Here is a 20,239-nt window from a genome sequence, read left to right as displayed (position 1 = left end):
TTTTTCCATAACAGTGCCATCTGTCTCAGCTGTACTTTGTAATTAGTGATAATTAGTCACCAACTAAACCACATTTTTATGACAGTACACATTTTCACCCATAAAACCAGCTCATTAGGATGGCGACACGTACTTTTTAGGATCTTTATTTTCTCAATTTGACTTTCAGACTTGTTTCACACTTTTAAACGCCCCGGCAGGAATCCTGTAATATGTATTTGGAATGTGTGTCTCATTGATCTGTGAGTCAGCCTCACCCGTGTCCAGCCCCTGTCGGAGTTCTTTGATCTTATTGGTGGAGCCCGACTTCCTGTAGATGCCCTCTGTGTAGAGGCCGTGCATCTCGATGTAGTTGATGAGCTTCTCCACCAGCTGGGGTACGGTGCGCTCCTCGCTGGTCAGACGCGACAACTCCACGCTGAACTGCCGTGACGACAGCTCCGGGTCGTACTTGTTTGCAAACGTAAATAATGCTGCACATTAAACTGAACCACTGGCAGGCTGCACAGACCAGTGACCGTTACAGCTCGATGATGAAGGATGACGTAAACGTAAACTCCCATCTGCATTATACAGTAATATCTACCTAAAGCTGGTAAACATCTGTGTGTACTGATGACGCACGGGACTTTTTATTTATTATGACTTCCTTTCTTTCAGGGCTAAAATTCTTTCAGTAGGATTAATGGAGAAAAACTTGATACAAACTCCTTTAGTCATACTGTAACACATTCAGACGACATCAAACCACAAAATAAACCAAAAGGGCAAAAGGTGATTATTTTAGCTAATGATTATACTGCGCTGTGATTTCGATTGTTGGCTACATATTTTGAACGGCGGAGAGAACCCGTGTCATCTTAAAACAAGTGTCACATAAAAAAAGGAACTCCACCTACCTTCTTGCTGCACTTCGTGGTCATTTTGGAACAGCACTTCCTGTGGCAGGCGTAGCGACACACTGTAGACAAAACAAACGACAATCAGACGGGAGGCATTTCTACAAACTCCTCACAGTCACGACAGCGGCAGTCGGTGCTGTAGACATTTACCACCTCAAAGGCTAGGGCAAGCGTGGAGGCGGCAGAGAGCCGGGATGGGATGTCTGCTCTCAGAGAGTGCAGATGGAGCTCTGTAACTAGATCGAAGACGGACTCATGAAAGGAGAGGGAGGTTTAATCGAATTCTGCAGACACTCAGGCACGCAGGGAAAGTGTGTTAGTTTTTTGCGTATGTGTGTGTGTGTAAGGACTGCCATGTGAGTGGAAAGAAAAACTACACAGTTTTGAGTGTGAGTGGTGTGGTAAGTGAGTTAGGAGAACATTAGGATCTGCGGCTGGTGTGTATTTTTATATATGTGTGTGTGTGTGTGTGTGTGTGTGTGTGTGTGTGTGTGTGTGTGTGTGTGTGTGTGTGTGTGAGAGAGAGAGAGAGAGAGAGAGAGAAAGATCCTGGGCAGACAGCTTAATGCTTGATTTTAAACTGACCAGCGGACAGCTGACAGTTACTGACAGAAAAACTAAAGCAACAGTGCTGAAAAGTGTCACCTCACTATGATTTTGCATTAAGATAACAGACGTTATGCACGTAGCTCTTATCCCTGCAGTTTTAAAGATAAAAATGCCTGCTGCACCTGTTTATATTTCACTTTAAGACCAGAAACATTGTGCAGTGGTTAGCACTGTTGCCTCCAAGCAAGCAGGTCCTGTGTTCAAATCTACCCACTCACTATCCACTATGTCCTGCTTTCTCCATGAGTCTGCATGAGCTCTCCCTGGATTTCCATCAACAGTCCAAAGATATACGTGTCAGGTTAGCTGGTGATGATAAATATGCCATATGTGTGAATGGCTGTCTGCCTCTGCTTTAGCCCTGCAATAAACTGGCGACCTGTCTAGGGTGGACCCCGCTCTCTACTGGAGCTGCTGCTCCTTCACATTGAGGTGTTTGGGTATCTGATAAGGATGACTCCTGCGCACTGGGAGAACAATCAGGGTAGACACAGGACATGCTGGAGAGGTTATGTCTCTCGGCCAGCTCAAGTACGTCTTAGCATTCCCTGAGAAGAGCTGGAGAAGGTGGATGGGTGGAAGGAGGCCTGGGTACCTCTTCTTAGACTGATGCCCCTGCAACCTTTACCCAGATAAGCATCACAAAAAAGGTGGATGGATGTGTATATGGGTGGATGGACTGTAGATAATTTAGATGTGATGTTTTATCTCCTCGAGGCCAACTAACAAACTGAGAATTCAACAGTCTTGTGAGCCACACTTTGTGACATTGCTCTAATAAACATAAGGCTCTAATAAGGATAATTTGGCACTGACACATGGCAACACTTCCTTCGTTATTTGGTCTTCATTTTTATTTTTGGAAGCTAAAACACTGTACCCCCACCATGCTGAAGGGTGTCTGGTTAGTTAACCTTTTTTCCCCAATGACAACCACAAAGTAGTTTTGAAAGCTGGAACAAAAAAATCCTACAGCACCTCCTGTGCCCTCCACATGAGGGCGGACCCAAGGAGCTTTTTTTAACTAAGCATAGCTGAGCCACAGAGGCTCGCTCTCGAGTCCCTACCCCAGGCCTGTCTCCAGGGTGGTATCCTGGTGACCTGTCCTGGGCAGGGTAAACTGGAGCTTTGACTTCAGTTCCTAAATGTGTGTTTTGGACAGATGTGTTCTGTGTGTAGTGCTTACGTTTGCAGACACAGGCTCGATCCATCATCCAGATGAGGGAGGAGCAGTACTCGCAGTAGGTGGGGATGCTGTACTGAGTGGACTTGAAAATGTGGCCGTTGTGTTCCTCCACCTGCAGGGGGCAGCAGACCTGCCAGTCAGCTCAGTTGACATATGAAGCAGAGACTGCATATAAAAGATGTCTGTATCTACTAGGGGTGCAACGATACTTGTATCGATATTGAACCGTTCGATACAGTGCTTTCGGTTCGGTACGCATATGTATTGAACAATACAAAATTTGTAATTTATTTTATCAACTTTCCTTCTGACGATGCTGTCTGTGTTGAGCGCTCAGTGAATCTGCGTTCGACTACTCCGCCTAGGCTGCACTGTCGAGCGAAGATCCACTGAGCGTTCAACACAGACAGCATTGCCAGAAGGAAGAGCGCAGGGCAAGCTAGCGAGACAGAAGTTAAGCTATCCTTGCAACATGGCAAATTGAACCTCCCCCACCCTCATTCAGATCTGGCGTTTGGAATTATTTTGGTTTTCATGTGAAGTATGACCCTGAAGGTAAGCGCGTCATGGACTAAAGTAAAACAGTATGTTGGATGTGCCACGCAATGCTCAATTACATGGGTGGGAACTAGTGTGTTAGCGCAGTTAGCTCGTTAACGTGTTGGCCGTCTAGCCCCATGCAGGGGTAGCTCGTTAACGGAGATTTGGCGTGTTGTGGCGTTAACGTCATTTCAACGAGATTAACGCTGACAGGACTAGTGGGAACACAACGAATATGACTGCACATTTACGCCGACATCATCCTAGTGCAAAGACAAGTGGAAGCAGACAAAAACAACAAGCATGCATGCTACAAACTTTACCCGAGTCATTTAGACAGCCGTTAGCACATGATTCTCCTTATGGGGACCTGATATGTTTAATATTGTGGCGAGCTCAGACAAGGAGGAGACGGAGGTGTCGTTTGGTCTTGCTTCCCGTGAGCTAGCCAGGGAGCACAGCCGTTTATTGACATCTGCAGAAGAACACTGCCGCTAGCTAACTGCTCAGCGCGGCAACCGCATAGCAACAACAACACACAGAGCGCCCCTCTGACCCCGGAAGGACACACCGTCGCATCGAGAGGGCGTCACCCGTCACTATGGCAACATATACAAAACATAACTGTACAAACAGAACCCCGAACAGCCCTGACCCGCTACATAGCCCACACCTAAGGGGTCAGTCGTCCCCGACGACCCCATTACCCCACACAAAGTCCTGCAAATGTCCAGGTGCCTTCTTTTGGCGCACCGGCCGGTCATGACCGGCGGGGGAAAAGTCACTCGGGTCAGAACATGGGGTGCCACCATCATCCCACTTCCGACACCAATGTGGCGAGCTCAGACAAGGAGGAGACGGAGGTGTCGGTTGGTCTTGCTTCCCGTGAGCTAGCCAGGGAGCACAGCCGTTTATTGACATCTGCAGAAGAACACTGCCGCTAGCTAACTACTCAGCGCGGCAACCACACAGCAACAACAACACACAGGGCACCCTCTGACCCCGGAAGGACACACTGTCGCAGCGAGAGGGCGTCACCCGTCACTATGGCAACATAAACAAAACATAACTGTACAAACAGAACCCCGAACAGCCCTGACCCGCTACAATATGCTGCTGAGAATATAGCCCAGAAGAAGTGTATAGTATTGCTTTTATTTTGGGAAGAGCCATTTCTCTGTAATAAACTCTCTTTTCCAAAGATGAGTGATTCCTCAATCAGATTTATTTTTTTAATTACTTTTGTTTCAGCAACATTAAATTTAAAAACTGTACTTTTGAGTTAAAATATATATTTATAAGTTTAATAAATGACAAATTAAAAAGGCATGAACATTTTTTTTGTATCGAAAAAATATTGAACCGTGACACCAAAGTATCGAACCGAACCGTGAATTTTGTGTATCGTTGCACCCCTAGTATCTACCACTCAGGTTTGTGAAGCCCTGTTTTAAATCTTTGCAGAACTGGTTGCAATATCTGCTTTTTATGATTGATGGTATGAAAGTAATTTTTTCTTTGAAACTAACAAACTCACAATATCAGTTTCCTTCTTCCTTGACTTCTTGCGTTCTCGTTTTGGAGCCTGAAAAAAGCAAACATGACAAAATTTGTTTTCTCTGTATTTCTTACCAGTAATGCCTTAAGATTAGCAATTTTATGATGTTATATCCTATGAAAGAATTTCTCTGTTATCATTTAATGAATTCATCCAGATGTTACTGGTCTTACCCTGCCGATGGTTCCCTCCATGGGCTTATACTCCGTCATGAATTCATCCAGGAACACCTTGAACGTGTTGACCCACACCTTCACGGGTGACTCGCTCCAGTCTCTCTGCTCCATACGCATCGTCTTCTCCAGGATGTGCTCAAACAATGCGTACAGATCCTTGTAACGGATGCTTTTACCATCATCCATCTGGTGGCGAGGAAAAAAGAAAGGAAAGGACGCAGAAAATGTAAATCTAGTTTAAGTGGCAGCATCTCGGTTTTTAAAATCTTCCTGGTCGTGTGACAGCAATGACAGAGTAAAAGAGGGTGTCAGACTCACAGCGAGGGCAGTGGAGTACGAGTTGAAGATGTTGATCCTGAATTCCTTCAGCGCTTTCTTAAAAACAACATCCACCATGGTGTCCTTTTTACCATCTTCAGAATCAAGATCGGCAATCTGAGGGAGCGAAGCACACCAAAATAATCTATATGGATCAATATGTGAATCGGAGTTTGGGGTGAACTGTTCCTTTAATTCTGTTTGATGTTTAATTTACACAGACAACCACATACGACACGCTGCATGAGAATTTAAACGTTACGTACTACGAGGTAACCCTTACAACTCTATGAACAGCGAAAACACACAAACACTGCTCTTTGTGTGAGTCAGTGAGGCGTGTGCGGCCTTTGCCCTCTCACCTTCTTCATGAGGAAGTCGTTCATGCTGCGATAGTCGTGGGCCGAGGTGAGGATGTGCAGCGCGTCATTCTGCCACTGGGCAGGTTCCAGAGCGATGCTGCTGATCTTCACGCTGCGACGTCTCTTCATTTTGGGAGACGGCTCCTTGTTCTCCTTACTGTCTCTGACCCCCCGAGATGAAGCCGCCTCCAAATCTGGACTGTGAGGAGGAGACGGGCCTTCTGCTACACAAAGACACCAAAGGTTTAGGCTTAATTCATCTAGGAATAAAATACACAATTTTTTTGTTTTGTTTTCCATTAAAAACGACTATTCCTTATGCTATACTGTGCACTTCTACTCTTCACAAATTTATTACACCATGTCTCAAATTTACTGCCAGAACAAATTCATGCTTGCAGCTCTGATCCTGTTTTTATTCACTTGTGTGTACCGCACATGGGTGTGACCAGGATATTCTGGAAGTAGAGCTCCTCTTGGAAGTCTTTTTCAACATTTAACACAGCTGCTATTTATGGATCGGTCCTGTTCACTTGTGCCTGGTGATCTGTGTCAGAGGCCCATCTCTCTCTGCAGTCTTCTCTCATCAGATGGCAGATGGCCGTCCCTCCCCGAGCCTGGTTCAGATAGAGGTTTCTTCCTGTTAAAAGGAAGTTTTTCCTTCCCACTGTCGCCAAGTGCTTGCTCACAGCGCCATCCGATTGTTGGGGTTTTCTCTGTATTATTGTTGGGTCTTTATCTTACAACAGAAAGCACCTCGAGGTGACTTTTGTTAATGTGATTGCAACTGACTAAAAACGAGTGTGCTCCTGGTTGCTCTGCCTTTAAGCTTTGAAACTCTTGAACTGCTGAGACACAGCTCTCTCATCACCAGCAATGATCCTTCATATTAAACCTGCTGTTCTCTGCATATCCACATCCATGAAGAAATCACAAAGCAAGAGGAAGATCCAGAAAGCGATCTAGAAACAGCAGCAATGCTGAGGCTGTCCAGAGCTAATCAGGTGACGTATTTCATTTTTATTTACAGTTCAGAGATAATTGTGAGCACATCTAGCGTTTGCGTGCTTATAAATCTGCTCAGAGGCTGTATGTGGCATGCTGAATAGCTTTTATTTTTACCATGTGTTTCTCCAACTTCACTCATGATGGCCTGCTTCTCCCTTGACAGTTTTTTCTCACTGTGTTTCGTTTTACTCCAGAATCGCATCTTCCCTCTCATCCTGCTGAAAAAACAAAACAAAACAAAAAACTTCAACATCTAGCATAAAAAGTAAGATGTGACAAGAGAAAGTTGAGGAAGATCTACCTTCCATCTTGACTGGAGGTTTTCCTGAGGATCTCCATCTTGCCCAAGTCCCCTGATGACATGGTCTTATGGATTTTCTTCTGGTCTTTGTGAGACGACTGGAGAGAAAGATACAGTGAGTGAGAAAGACCACAAAACATATTTATAATCTGTCAGCTGACACGACTGTGACATGTTTTGATTAAGAATTCTGCAGAGTTTTATGGTTTTAGCAGAGTTTATTTGCAAAACTACAACTACTAAATTACTACTTCGAATAAATAAATGATCACATTAACTTCATGTGAAGAAACTGAAAAAATCGGCACCATAAACATGCACAGGCCTGATAATGAGAGTGTGTGATAGGCAAACAGAAGTCATATGTGTTAGACTGTGTAGGAAAATCTCATTGTTAGTGAGAAGTTACTCTGGTCCAGCTTTAATTGGCTCCAGCATGCAGGAGCAGTGCTGTGCAGTGCAATACGAGATGTTTTGTTTCAAGGACGGGTCAAGTTTGGGAGGTCAGAATATGAGAGAACAACGTCTTTGACCACATCACACGAGTCAAACAAGTTTGCGCTGGGACAGTCTGCGTTCAGTGCTGTAAAAGAAGAATATCTAAATAAACTCATTCTGAGTTTTAGCATTTTATTTTTCCTTCATGACAGATGCAAAACTGTGAGCAGTTTGGTCTAAGAGGATTTGTAATTTAACATGGTGAGGGGGACAACCACAGGTAGATAAGCTGAGGCTTCACCTATCATGTTGAATTTTCATTCACAGATACCACTGAGCTGTTTTTTACATCTTCTATTATTGTGAACCTATTGTGCTCAGTTTTAGCTCCACACTGTTACACATACCGTTTTCTCTAGCCAAGCTCCATTCTGTAGTCTTGCCCTTGCTGTAGGTCATTAGTTCAGTGTTTGACCTACGCATCTTTCTTTTGATTGGCTTACGCTCACAGACAAAAGGTTTAAATGGCAGGTGGGTGTGGCTTCTGTGCTGAGATGACCATATTAGAGATGATATTATCCTCTGTAATACGTCTGAGATGGAGGGTTTAGAGCAGTCTGAAGCTCACGCTTTAGGCTTGCAGGGATTACTTGATCTGTGGACATGTTTAATATGAGCTTCCTTCATTGTTTCATTACATATTCAGGGCTGGAGCTACACACCGACTCAAATAGCTGCTTGTTAAAACCACAGTGTGCTTCCATCACGTCACAAAGCAGAAATTCTCTCTTTAACATCAAAGTGAGCTCACTGCACTCAAACGACTTCCACAGTCGCCAGATCTCAATCCAACAGAGCACATCTGGAATGTGGTGCGACGGCATATTAGCATCATGAATATGCAGCACATTTATGCGTGACACTATCATGTCAAGATGGATCAAAATCTCCAGGAAGTGTTTCTAGCACCGTACTGAATCTGTGCCACGATGAATTCATCAGTTTAGAAGGCAAGGTAACTAATGACCAATGAGTATATATCACAGGAAATATAGGAAAGCATAATAGGTTCAGGTTACGAATAATTATGAGCTTTCAAAACTTGATGACTTTGCACTTCACTCTGTAAATCTGTAAATTTTGTATCTAATGAAACAATGCAAGCGAAGTGACCCTGTTGCATTTAGAACCTGTCTGAATAATTTAAGGATGATGACATTTTTGCAAAGCACATATTATCTGAATTAAACTAGCTGATAGAGCAAAGTGAAAACGGTAGTGTGGTCGAGAAGCTTGGACTTAGTTTCAAACTAGCAGCCACCAAAGCAGTGTGCAAGGCCATTCACAGCACCAAGTGACCTTTATCAGCACTGAGGAAAAACACAAACAGCGCTGCCATATTTAGCAGAGAAACATGTTTTTGGTCTGACAGCGTTGAAAAACTGAAAGTGGGGTTAGCAGTGTTAAAAGGCTCGTCCCCCTGTCGTGTGGCCAGATGCACATGAGAAGAAGGTAGAGAGGGGGACCGAAGTGGACAGGTTACTCGCACGGAGGTCAGGTGACCGCCGCAGACCCGGTATTTTACCATCTCGGAGTCACTGTGACAGTCAGCGTCGGGGTGGGAGTGTGGGGGAGACAGAGAGGGGGGCAGCGTGCAGGAGTGGGCGGGGATGTAGTATTCATCATCGTCATCCGACTGGGTCGCCCCCTCTGAGTTACAGCGAGTCAGGAAGTCGGAGCGCGTCCGGGACATTCGGGCTTTCTTTTTGGGGCCGGGGCGGCCCACCTGCTTCCAGGCAACCATAAGAATATATCAGCTGTGTGTGTATGTGTGTGTTTGTTGGCGTGCTTGTATTTACTTGTTTTGTGTCTTAAACTTGACTCAAAGTAAATAAAAATCTCAATCTTGAGTCTGAACTGAATGAGTAAAGATAACAATAATTACGATGTGCAAATGAAATTAAAGTGATGTGTAGAAGCTGCAGGCTCCTACCTCTCTGCTTCTGGATCCAGCAGACTTGGAATCATCTCTGAACATGGCGAGAGATCGTTCCTGGTTCACCAAATCCTTATCGGACCTGCATCAAATCACCACAGTTTAAAAGGTCCTACTTTGAGTTAACTGGTCTCTTTAAAAAGCGCTAATGAAGTCGACTTTTTTTTGTAATGAAGGAAAACTGGTGATACAGATTTGGGGAAATGAATCATTAGCCTTTAAACAGCACTGCAGGCTTGCAGCTGTTCATATTGCACTTTCAAAATAAAATGACTCGGATTAAGTAAGTTGATTTTTGGCATCTTCTTTAAGCAATTCTTCTTAAGCATCTTCTTTTGGCCATCACAATATTTAAGGGTTATGTTCACCAGCTCCAAGGGATGAAACTGTGCACCTATCTGGCCCAGGTTGTTCTATTGACACCATATGAAGACCTAGCTTAACACAACTGTGCAACTATCCACTGGGACTATTCACTCTACACGCCTCCTGCTTGTCCTGGCTAACTCAAAAAGATTCTCCCTTCCAGCAGATAAAGACCCCTCCACCCCCTCCATGGAATAGACCACGAGGTAAACAGTTTGCTTTGAGGAGTTTTCTTCCATTCAATCGAAACAGAAGAGGCACTGCAGGTGTGTTCATGGCGTTCCATTTAAATAGCTTCAGTGCACTCTGGAGAGGCAAATATACGCCTCGGCCCTGCTAAACAAACACAAAAGCACAGTTTACTTACTTGGAGAACGGCAGCTTGCGCCTGGGTGGGGAGAACACAGTACTAGAGGGTTTCTCCACCATGTTCACAATCACAGTCTGGGCGTTGCTCTTCTTCTGGGCCTTTGGAGGTTTGGTGTCCAGGACCGGGCTGGGGGCCTCCTTTGCTGACCTAATCGTCTTCCTCTCCTGCAGAGTGGGGAGTACGGCAGGAACGCTGCATGTGGGCTTCAGGGCAATTTTGATGTCCATCTCTGCGGAACAAATCCCTGGACCTTCCTGACTCTCTCCACGAGTGAAGGGAGCCTTTGAAGACTTACCGACCACAAATATGTCTCTCTTGGCTTGGGTGGAAATGCCGAGAGGCTGCTCCCTGTCTGATGCTATCTCAAGGCCTGCAATAGGGGTCATTTGGACATTGGGTGCTCCTGTTTGAGAAGCTCTTTCTAGAGTTTGGGCTGCCAGCAGCTCTCCCTCTTCCAAAGGACTCTCTTTCTGCATACTGATCAACACCACTACAGGCCTTCGAGACGTGGACTCCCTTCTTTCTCTGTAAGAACTGCTGGGGCTTTCAGATTTTGGTTCATGAGCTGGACTTTGGTCAGAAGCAATATAAAAAGTTGCCCTCGGGGCCTCCACTTTGTTTGGCAACTCAGTCACAGGCTTTTCATTATAGTTGGAATCTCTCAGCCCCTGCTGAAGTTGAATATCCAGCGTCTTGGGCTGTTCCTGAAGTACACTGAGCTGAGAACTATATCCTCCGGAGCCTTCAGTTTCCATGTCTTCCACACTGAGAACTTCAAAACTTCCTTGACTAGCCGGGGACCCTTGGGGTGAATGTCTGTGATGCTCATCCTGTTGAGAGCTGCTGCTGCTGTTTGGGACCGGGTCTTCTGGCAGCGAACCCCCCAAGCTGGTACTTCGGACTTTAAGAAGCTCCAGGCTGAACTGTGCCTGCTCCAGCTCTCTCATTCGTCTGCTCTCTCGTTTCGACCGGTTCTTATGGCTGCTCTCGTCTGTGCTCCTGCTTCGCTCAAAGTCATCTTCTTTTTCCATCTCTGCTCCATAAAGTGAAACAGACTTAGAGTCTTCGGGGAGCTGTGCAGAGATGTCCTGGCCATAACTCTCCAGTCCGGATGAGGCGGGCTCTCTTCTTCCTGCCTCCATCGCTGCTGACAGACTTGTTTGTTCACCAAGTCTCTCGTGCTGCTCCTTGAAGTCTCTAAACCTGGAAACAGTAATAGTGAGGAAACAGAAGCCTATTATCCACATAGGCACCACCATGATTTTACTTCCTGTGCCAAAAACTTGGGTTTCTACACATTTTCACATAAAACACCACTTGGTGGCAGCAGATACAACTGTGAATCCTAGACTGTGCATACAGACAGATAGTGCAGGTGTCCCTTTGGATTGTTTGAAGTGTGTTCGAGTTCAACACTGTTTTGTTTTTTTTTAAACCAGCAATACGGTCTCCAAAGTAGCCCTGGTTAGAATTCCTGTGTAAATCTCATTGGCTGCATTTTGTTTAAATGCAACAATGTTAATGTGCCAGTGCATCAGTCCAACTATACAAATAAACACGCTGTATTTAAAAGACACTAATCAGTTGATTCAAACTACCTACAAGCTCAACTCCTTCACTCACCTGAGTCGAGCGAGGTATCCTCTGCTCCTCGCCTGTAACTGTATCATCGCTGCGTGCGTTCTGTGGTAACGCCTCCTCTCCCTGGATCCCTTCCAGGCTGTCTGAATTGCAGTAGCTGCCAGAGCCCTCCGATGGCAGCAGTTTTTCCAGCTCCTCTGTATGACGATCGCTGAATCCCGCCAGTGCAGGAACTTTCTCCTCTCTCTGTAACCCCTCCAAGCCGCCTGCAGACACAACGCCGCTCCCTCCTCAACGCTCAGGTCAATGGTGGACTGCCTGAAGAGGCAGAAACGCCACCATCGCTGAAAGAGAAAGAAAAGCACGGTGAGACAAAATAGATGTGAGGGAAAAAAGTCAGGCTGGGGATCCTTGAATATGTTGAGCTAAGCTTTGAATATTTTTTTAAAAGAAAAAGATGGTCATCCCCCTTTGGGACCACCTAAAATATGTGCATATCTGTGAGGCTAAACTGACGCAGTTTATGTAAGAGATGTATGAAATTTGACGCCTGTTATTCATTCACTATGTCAAATCAATATGATGCAGTATGACTGACACCGCAGGAATGTTTGATTCAGAAAACTCCTCACGTTATTTTGATTAAGCCCAACTCCAAAACTTGAACTGTAATCTTGGAAGGCCCACGCAGAAATGCAACCAACAAGCACAGAATAAAAATCCCACATGTGACAGTTTATCTTTCGATGCTCTGATATTCTCTCGTAAAAGTTATCTGTGCCTGAATGGATCCTGCTCTGGAATGACCTGGTGTGTTTTCTTTCAGTCTCATGAGGATTTGGACAGCTTCTCTCCAAGAACTCTTCCAGAAAAAACAGAAAGAGCAAATTTGTTGTCTTTCATCCTCTCTCTACCACTTAGTGCTGCATCGTTTTTTCCACAGTATTTACTCTGTAGCACACGTGTTATTTCTTTCTTATAACTCATTAAAAATGTAACATATTCAGTCATGATTTAATACAGTAGCTTTATACTTAATTTCATACAATTTTATTCGTATAGCACCAAATCACCAAAAACCTATCAAAAGCTTTCATGGCTTTTGCTTCCACTAGATCGATCGTGCTCACCAAAGTAAGCTAAATAGCAACTGACTTTGGCCTTTTAGATGAAAACACACTGCTCTGGATTTATAACAAGACAAATGAAAGCTGAATACACTCAGGCAAAGGCGGTGCCTGACTCAGGACATCCACTGGAGCATTATCTGGTATATGGATGCAATCGCATTAACATGGATTTTGTGTTAGAGACTTTGCTAGTTAAAGACCAAGAAGACAAATATCATACTTTATATCCCAACGCAGCATCATTGAAGGTCAGAGCTCTCCTGTGAGGACACAAGTGCTTATCATCTCAAAAGGAGAGACTATGTTTTAAGAACCATGACACTTAAAGAGTTAATACACAGCTATTAATCATCTAATGCTTAAACAGTCCCAGACTGGATTAGTGATACCCTTCAAGCATTAAGGAGAACAGAGGAACAAAGCTATAGAATTGGACCACTTCTTAGGCCCATCCCATCACAGCGTCTCACCTGAATGGTGCACGCAGCTCGTCTCATGTTGACAAAGTGCTTCCTCTCCAGAACTGCCCTGAAGCGGCGCTGCAGCATGACGATTCTCCGCAGGACCTCCTGGTGCAGGAGGGTCTGAAGACGCTGGCGCTCGGCCTCGCGCAGGAACACCTGCATCATACAGAAACATTAGGTAAAGTGAAGTTGCTGAAGTCCACTGCATGGGACATTTTAAAAAAACATATAGAGAGAAGGACAGTCCATTTATAATTTCCAGAATTCGTACCATGGTGCTGCCCACTTGGTACCCAGCAGGGGGCAGGTGGATCCGTCTGAAGAACTCCCTGACGCCCGACTTTGTGGGGCTAGTGCCCCGAGGCAGCAGCACATGGAAGTGATGCACAAAGTCCTGAAAAAAGGATTTTTGTATGTTCATTTTCTGGTGATTCATTTTGTGATGAAAATACAACATTAAAAACGTGTTTTGTTACATGAAGACAGAGTTCTGGTTAAGATTAAATACAGCAAGGAAATCTAAACATCATGACAAATGTTATTTTCTCAATAAAGTAAAACATCTTTTAAGCAACATAGTGATAACATGGCTTTGGCTGTGGATCTGCAGCGCAGTTGCGTTAGGAGGGGATTACCTGAAAGGTGTACTTGCTGCTGTAACCTGATTGTCTGATCCGGACGGTTTCCAGCATACCTGTGTACCTCAGCTGTCTGAGCACCAGACTGTCGTTGAAGCGCAGCGGCAGCTAAGTGGGACAGAAAAACAACAGGAGCGCTTAAACACAATCCAGCAGTCGGTCACTAAGAGGAGTGGAGGCTATTCTGCAGGAGCGATCACCTTCTCAGCGTTGGAGCGAATGCACTTGACAAAGTACGGCTCCGACTGATCCAGAGTCTCCATCAGCTTATTGAGCGACGCCTGCACACACAAACTGAAATGATCACACTTTTGCTCTTTGTTGTTACTGATGCTGCTGCACGTGCTCGTGCTGCCGTCTGCTGTGTCACCAGTGTTGTTGTAATTCTTTGAGTGCTCCAGCAGAGGGAGAAAGCGGCACTGACCTGGAACTGAGCGCTGATGCTGGGAGGCTTCTTCTTCTTGTGCAGATGAAGCAGAGACTTGGTGATGCGGTCGTGGAGCGTCACGCTGCTCAGGTAGCGCAGAGACTTAATGTCCAGCAAGTGCTGCGCACAAAAACCCGGATCATTTACAAACCTGTGTATCACTGAAGTGAATGAACACCTACTAAGTTTTGCGTAGTGTCAGGTCAGCGTCTTACCTTGGGAAGAGTTGGTTTAGTTTTGCAGTTTTTGTTTCTCCTGAACATGAGAAATTATAATTAGCAGATATTATCAGCAGACTCAACAGCTATTAACATCTTTTATTTCCTCTGTATTAGTGCTGATACGCTCTCTTATCCCTTCTTACAATCCAGCCTTACAGGCCTTACAGTATGCTGGGGGAAAGCGCCTTAAAAACCATTGCTTTAAAGACAGCCTATTATACTTGTCTGTATTTTTTGCCGGCTATACTCTATACTGTTACAGTGACATTATATTAAACATGCCAAAGTTTTGATTCATGAAGTCTGTGTGTGTGGATAATCCCTGTGACTCACAGTCTGCTCAAAACGGCTGCTTTTAGACAGCTATTTCCTTCCTTGGCTCTGTATGATGTTAATGACTGCAGATAGCCCTCAAATGGGCACGAAGATCTGGCTGTCAGCACCAGAAGCCTGACACATCTGCCGTTTAAACCTCCAGTTTACAACTGGGGAAGCCAATCAGAAGATTCAGACAGCGTATGAACAGCACCAAGTTAGAGTGTAAGATATCCAAGGAGTTTTTAAAACTGTGACTGACGCAAAGCTACTTTAGTAGAGTCCAAGAATAAAATTAGTTAGCAGGAAATGAGCAGAATAGGCTCCATTTAAAGCGTATCACTACTAATATTAGACCAACAGGGGCGGGCGAAGCTCAGGAAGTAGAGTGGATTGTCTACTAATTGGAAGGTCAATGGTTTTAAATTGCTCCTGATGTATTGTGTGAGTGTGTGGGTGATAGATAAAAGAGCTTGAAGTGCACAGAACAAAGCACTGTATGATTGCGTGTGCATGGGTGAATGCATGCTTGCAGGGTAAAAGCGCTTCGAGTGCTCAGCGTGATATACTGGATTGAGAATTATCAAAAACAAACAAGCAAACAAAAAGACTACTGTGACTTTGTGATATGTCACTCACATTAGAATTCCCTGAGCTCTCTCTAGGAGCTTGCTGTTGTTCGAATTGAGGAAGATCCCATCTTCTTCCAGCGCGGGGCTTCCCATTGAAGAGAGGCGACCCGACCTGGAGGTGCGACCATTACATCCAACGCTGTAGCCATCCCTACAGGGAGGGAGGAAGAGTGAAGATCAGCACAGAGGCATTTTATTTAATACTAATAATACACACTCGAACTTACCAGCTGGCCTTCTCATTGAGGGCGTTGGTGCCTTGAAGATCTGACAAGGGGGTGCGGGGATTCTTCCTGGTTATACCTGGATAGGAAGTGGTGAAGGGAGGAAAAGGAAAGGAAATACAAAAAGGAGTCAAAGGTCACAGGGTTTATCAACACCTACATCTCACTCACCCCGTGTTTGAAGCCACAGCATTAAGATCCAGCGCTTAAGGGTCTCCACTAATCCCCTAACTCCAACTCTCTACCGTTCTTCGTTTTCACTGCTCTAACACACTTCTTCTTTATACATGACAAACAACTATCTTCAGGGCAGTATCTCTGTCCCACTTGGACTCTATTAGAGTGGCTTTGCTATCTGAAACAAGCTATTTTAGCCTTCTTCTGATTGGCTGCCCTAAACAGCAGGTGCAAAAGAAAATTGCCCAGATTACCTGTAATTTGGGCATTACAGATATTATCTTAACAAGGCTCTTTCAAAGCAAAATATAAACATTACAGTATATGACTGTTTTCACAGGCTTACTTGTAGTAACCATGACTAGTACACAGATGTCGAGGTGCAAAATCATCAGACTTTCTCTTTTACAGGAAAAAATAAAGACTTGAGAAATTCTCTTGGGAATTTCCTTTGAAATGAGTTGCATTGCTGGAAAGCTGCTAAATCCCACTTCTGCAAAGTGCTGCTTTACAACATTAGGATACATGACATGAATAAACACACTTGAAGTATGCAAAAACACACTCAGGCACACAAATGTGATTATCAGTGCTGAAAGGAGTGATAAAGGACGGCCAGAAAAACCGTGGGTGTCATTAAACCCTTCTGGTCTACAGAGACCTGATTCATTTGTCCGATCACTCATGCGTGGGAAAATTTTTGGTTATGAGCTTTGCTCCTAGGCTGAGTCAATCTGCCCAGAGCTCAGAGTGACCCACATACCTGATTTCTTATTAATGGCTGCAACAGAACCAGTTTACCGGGCCTCAAAACCACAAGCCACCCATTATGATCTATACAGCACAGGATTCATTCCTTTCATTAGGCCGAGCTATGTGCCTTCTTAACTCACAAGGAATCAATCCATTTAAAAACCTCTTTCACAAGGATCACCTTCCAAACTCTACTTAGATACGAATCATAACAATTCAATATAGTACCATTTAATACATAAGTGAAGATAAAACACATTAAACCTCAAAAATTACATCAATTTTCAAAAGAATGCCTCTCATATTCTTAGCAAATTGAATTTAAATGATCAATACCAAAAAATATTGCACGCTCAAATAAGTGCTGACCTTTCAGTTTTACAGAGGGTCCCTATTATTCTGGCTTCAAATTTATTGAAATATTGACCCTGCAAACCTATCTTTAAAATCTGACAAAACAAATCCACATATGAGGACAAGCGAAATCCCACATCCTTATTATTTATAAGGATAACACTCATCATACGAACGTGAAGGGTGCAATATGCAAGATTATATATGCAAGAAATATAGCTTTGTGTCAAAGACATCTGTGTTGTATATCTACTGAAGTTGGGATAGTATTCAGCTAGGACCAGCTGTACCTTTCCGTAATACCAATTTATAGCTCAAGAGGAGCTACTGACTCATCCTAGTGTCCAGTCTGTCGAACTAACACGAAAAGAAGAAGCAGCGCTCCCCAGAGATTGTTTTTCACTTTTATACAGTCTATATACAAAGCAGGCAGTCAATAAATGAAACAAAAACATGATGACTGCAGATCCTGGGAACCAGCAGTAATGTGTGACCTGCCTTGGATTGCGTTGAATCCATGCAAAGCCTACCAGGTTGCCTATGCAGGCAGCTGATGTTGTTGCCAGCTTTTATACTTTTGCATGACACAGTGTACTGGTGTAAATCCCAGCGTGTAGGTGATAGCATGTACAAAACTCCTGCTAAACTGCTAAGACTAGCCAGACTCTCAAACTAATGTGTTTGTAAGTGCTACACTTTTTAGTGACATTCAACACATAATTTGTTTATGTATTGTTTTTGGGAGATTTTCTTTCTCTTAGACTAGTCGACTTGCCTAAATACTTTCTGCTATTTAAAAAACTAGCGTCCAAAGATTAGCATGGTAGGCTAGTTGGCGATTCTAAATCAGTTGTAGGTATGAGAAATATAAAGTGCTTTAGGTGTATAGACAGGGGTGCACATAAGTGGTCCACAGGTGCGCATTCGCTGTCAAAATAAAAGACGTGCACCAGATAAAAAGTTGCAACGCGCGTTTGCGTCCATATAAAAAGCACTGTTTTTGTCCGCTAGAGTCGGATTTTCACGGCATATTCCGCACCACATCTCTATGTGTTCATCATTTGTTTGAAGCCAGCTCACCTCCTGCAACTACTTTTCCGAGAATACACGCTTCTTTTGTGGTTCGGACTCCTTCTGACATTTCTTTGGAGGTGGAGGAAGACCAAAGTAATTGCTTAAAGGAGCTTCTTCGACATCTTTAAGAGTTCTAAACAAATGTCTGTCCTCCTGAAAATCTTATGTACGCAAACACGCGTTGCAACTTCATATCTGGTGCACGTCTTTTATTTTGACAGCGAATGCGCACCTGCGGACCACTTATGTGCACCCCTGTGTATAGACTGACCTGCCGTATGAACATATGGTTCATTATAGTTGATTTGTAGTTTTAAGTGCCTTGAGTGGTCAGTTAGACTAGAGTGCTACAAAACTGTGTGTAGGCTGCACTTTTAGCCTAGCATCGCTTACACCCGCAGCAAGCCTAGTTTGCCTTTCAAGTCAGTCATGGAGGTTGGTTGTTGACTGATGATGTAACAATTATTGGCAAGTGAAACAAAAGAAAGCCACACTAAGAAACAAAAGTAACACTGCCACTTCTAGGCTAAACTGTTTCACATATTCCACCTTTGCAAAACAAAAAATCATAAGTAAGGTGAGGAATAGAGAAAAACACAAATAACTAATACAAACTGTTATTTCAGTTTGATCAGTCTCAATTTTTGGTTAATAATCCATAAAACATGAAACATGTATGAACAAAATACTGCAAAAATCCATGACAATCCTTTTGCAGCACAAAACCGTATCCATGGTGAAATCACAGTGTGTGGGACTGAACTGAGGCTGCACACAAGTCTCTCCAACTTTCTTCCCACCGTCTATTAGTATGAATGTGTGCAGGAAACTCCGGTTACTTACTGTATTTCTCATCTTTGCATCTTTGAAGGATCTCGAGGCTCCGCTGGTGAACAGGGTGGTGAAGAAAACTGAAGCTGTCAACGGTTTTAACAACAGCACAGGGAACTGCTGCATCATTCCCTAAACCAGAGAGAGGGAGAGAAAATATGACAGTAAAGTCCAGTCAAGCATCTATCAGGAATATTAAACATAATAATGGTTATACTGTGAGTGGATTAAGTCACTAAGCTCTTTGGAGTTTGGAGGTTAGATCTACACAGAGAGTAGATAAGCTGGGAATAATGAACCAACTCCATCACAACAACCTACTGTCATTCAAAACCATGAGTCAAATGCTTATGAATGCCGACTATTGATTTTTAATACTGAAGGTTTGACGTAGTTCCTCTGGTGCCCACTGTAGTGGTACCGAATCTGTCCTCACAGAATCTATAAAAGATTGAAAACCTTGCTAAACTTCCTAAAGAGAACAAAAGGCAAAGCAAAATTTTCAATTGTGGAAGTTTGTAGCCGAGCTCCTTTTCAACCATGAGCACACCCCCCTGCACTTTTTACATAGCCTGGCTACTTGAGTCCCGACTGAAGACAGAAAGTTTATTATGATAAGGTAAATACACCAACTAACCATGTACAAATATTTAAAAAGGCCCACATCTTAACAATCAATCATTTTTCTGTAGCTCCTACTGTCAGCTTGGTTAATATTTGCGATGCGCAGTTTAGCTTATGGAAAACAATACTACACACCTGTATACTTAATATATTTGAATGTATAGCTAGTCACTGTTATCCTCATTTTGGACAAAGAAATGTTATCAAATAGTAATCTGAGACAAACTCCGAAAGTTTCTGTAAATATAATTTCTTCTGAAAATGAATGCAGAAAACACCATAAAAGTATCTGTAGCACCTGCAGGTAAGTTAGTCTTTCGTAACAACTATAGGGGGAGAGAGTGCTTTTACTTCAAGTCTTCATACCATAATTACCTGACATCTAACATGGCTTGCTGTGCTGTTATTTGTACACACAGCCCAGCCAACAGTTTTGGATTATGAAATAGTGTTTTTGGAAGGTTTCCATGTCTGTACACTGCACCCATAAGTTTTCAGATGCAGCTTGCTAAACCAAGCTTTCCAGTGTTAGCTAACAGCTTTAACAGTCTACTCTCTCACCCATGTGTGGTCACATTTAGCATAAAAAAGTTTTTTATTTTTTTTTAAAGAAGTTGTGGCTGCAACAGCCATCTTTTATATACAGTCTATTATGGCAGAACAT

The 20,239-nt window shown here is 43.7% G+C and overlaps 1 protein-coding gene across 11 annotated transcripts in view; it reads right to left on the bottom strand.

Moving 5' to 3' along the window:
• Nucleotides 1-20,239, bottom strand: part of LOC146665268 (unconventional myosin-IXAb-like) — a 167,222-nt gene that overhangs the window by 8,277 nt on the left and 138,706 nt on the right. For 6 of the 11 annotated variants that reach the window (XM_085412826.1, XM_085412815.1, XM_085412817.1 and 3 more), the window contains 22 exons: nt 18,964-19,083; nt 15,766-15,841; nt 15,546-15,689; nt 14,586-14,625; nt 14,368-14,490; nt 14,144-14,224; nt 13,941-14,051; nt 13,577-13,699; nt 13,312-13,461; nt 11,754-12,055; nt 10,128-11,333; nt 9,392-9,476; nt 8,984-9,187; nt 6,961-7,058; nt 6,774-6,877; nt 5,652-5,875; nt 5,290-5,406; nt 4,969-5,157; nt 4,775-4,822; nt 2,698-2,809; nt 900-961; nt 258-450 (listed from right to left, as the gene is read on the bottom strand). In XM_085412826.1, coding sequence (XP_085268952.1) covers nt 258-450; nt 900-961; nt 2,698-2,809; nt 4,775-4,822; nt 4,969-5,157; nt 5,290-5,406; nt 5,652-5,875; nt 6,774-6,877; nt 6,961-7,058; nt 8,984-9,187; nt 9,392-9,476; nt 10,128-11,333; nt 11,754-12,055; nt 13,312-13,461; nt 13,577-13,699; nt 13,941-14,051; nt 14,144-14,224; nt 14,368-14,490; nt 14,586-14,625; nt 15,546-15,689; nt 15,766-15,841; nt 18,964-19,083 — 3,912 coding nt within the window. The remainder of the gene's footprint in view (nt 1-257; nt 451-899; nt 962-2,697; nt 2,810-4,774; nt 4,823-4,968; nt 5,158-5,289; nt 5,407-5,651; nt 5,876-6,773; nt 6,878-6,960; nt 7,059-8,983; nt 9,188-9,391; nt 9,477-10,127; nt 11,334-11,753; nt 12,056-13,311; nt 13,462-13,576; nt 13,700-13,940; nt 14,052-14,143; nt 14,225-14,367; nt 14,491-14,585; nt 14,626-15,545; nt 15,690-15,765; nt 15,842-18,963; nt 19,084-20,239) is intronic. The other 5 variants (XM_085412818.1, XM_085412819.1, XM_085412816.1 and 2 more) reach the window with 5 other exon arrangements.

This window comes from Rhamphochromis longiceps, linkage group LG7 (genome assembly GCF_057381845.1).
Source record: "Rhamphochromis longiceps isolate RC_006_pf linkage group LG7, R_longiceps_female_GT1.1, whole genome shotgun sequence".
Classification (NCBI taxonomy): domain Eukaryota; kingdom Metazoa; phylum Chordata; class Actinopteri; order Cichliformes; family Cichlidae; genus Rhamphochromis; species Rhamphochromis longiceps.
Note: the sequence above shows the minus strand (reverse complement) of the source record. Positions and strands in the feature narration are given on the sequence as shown.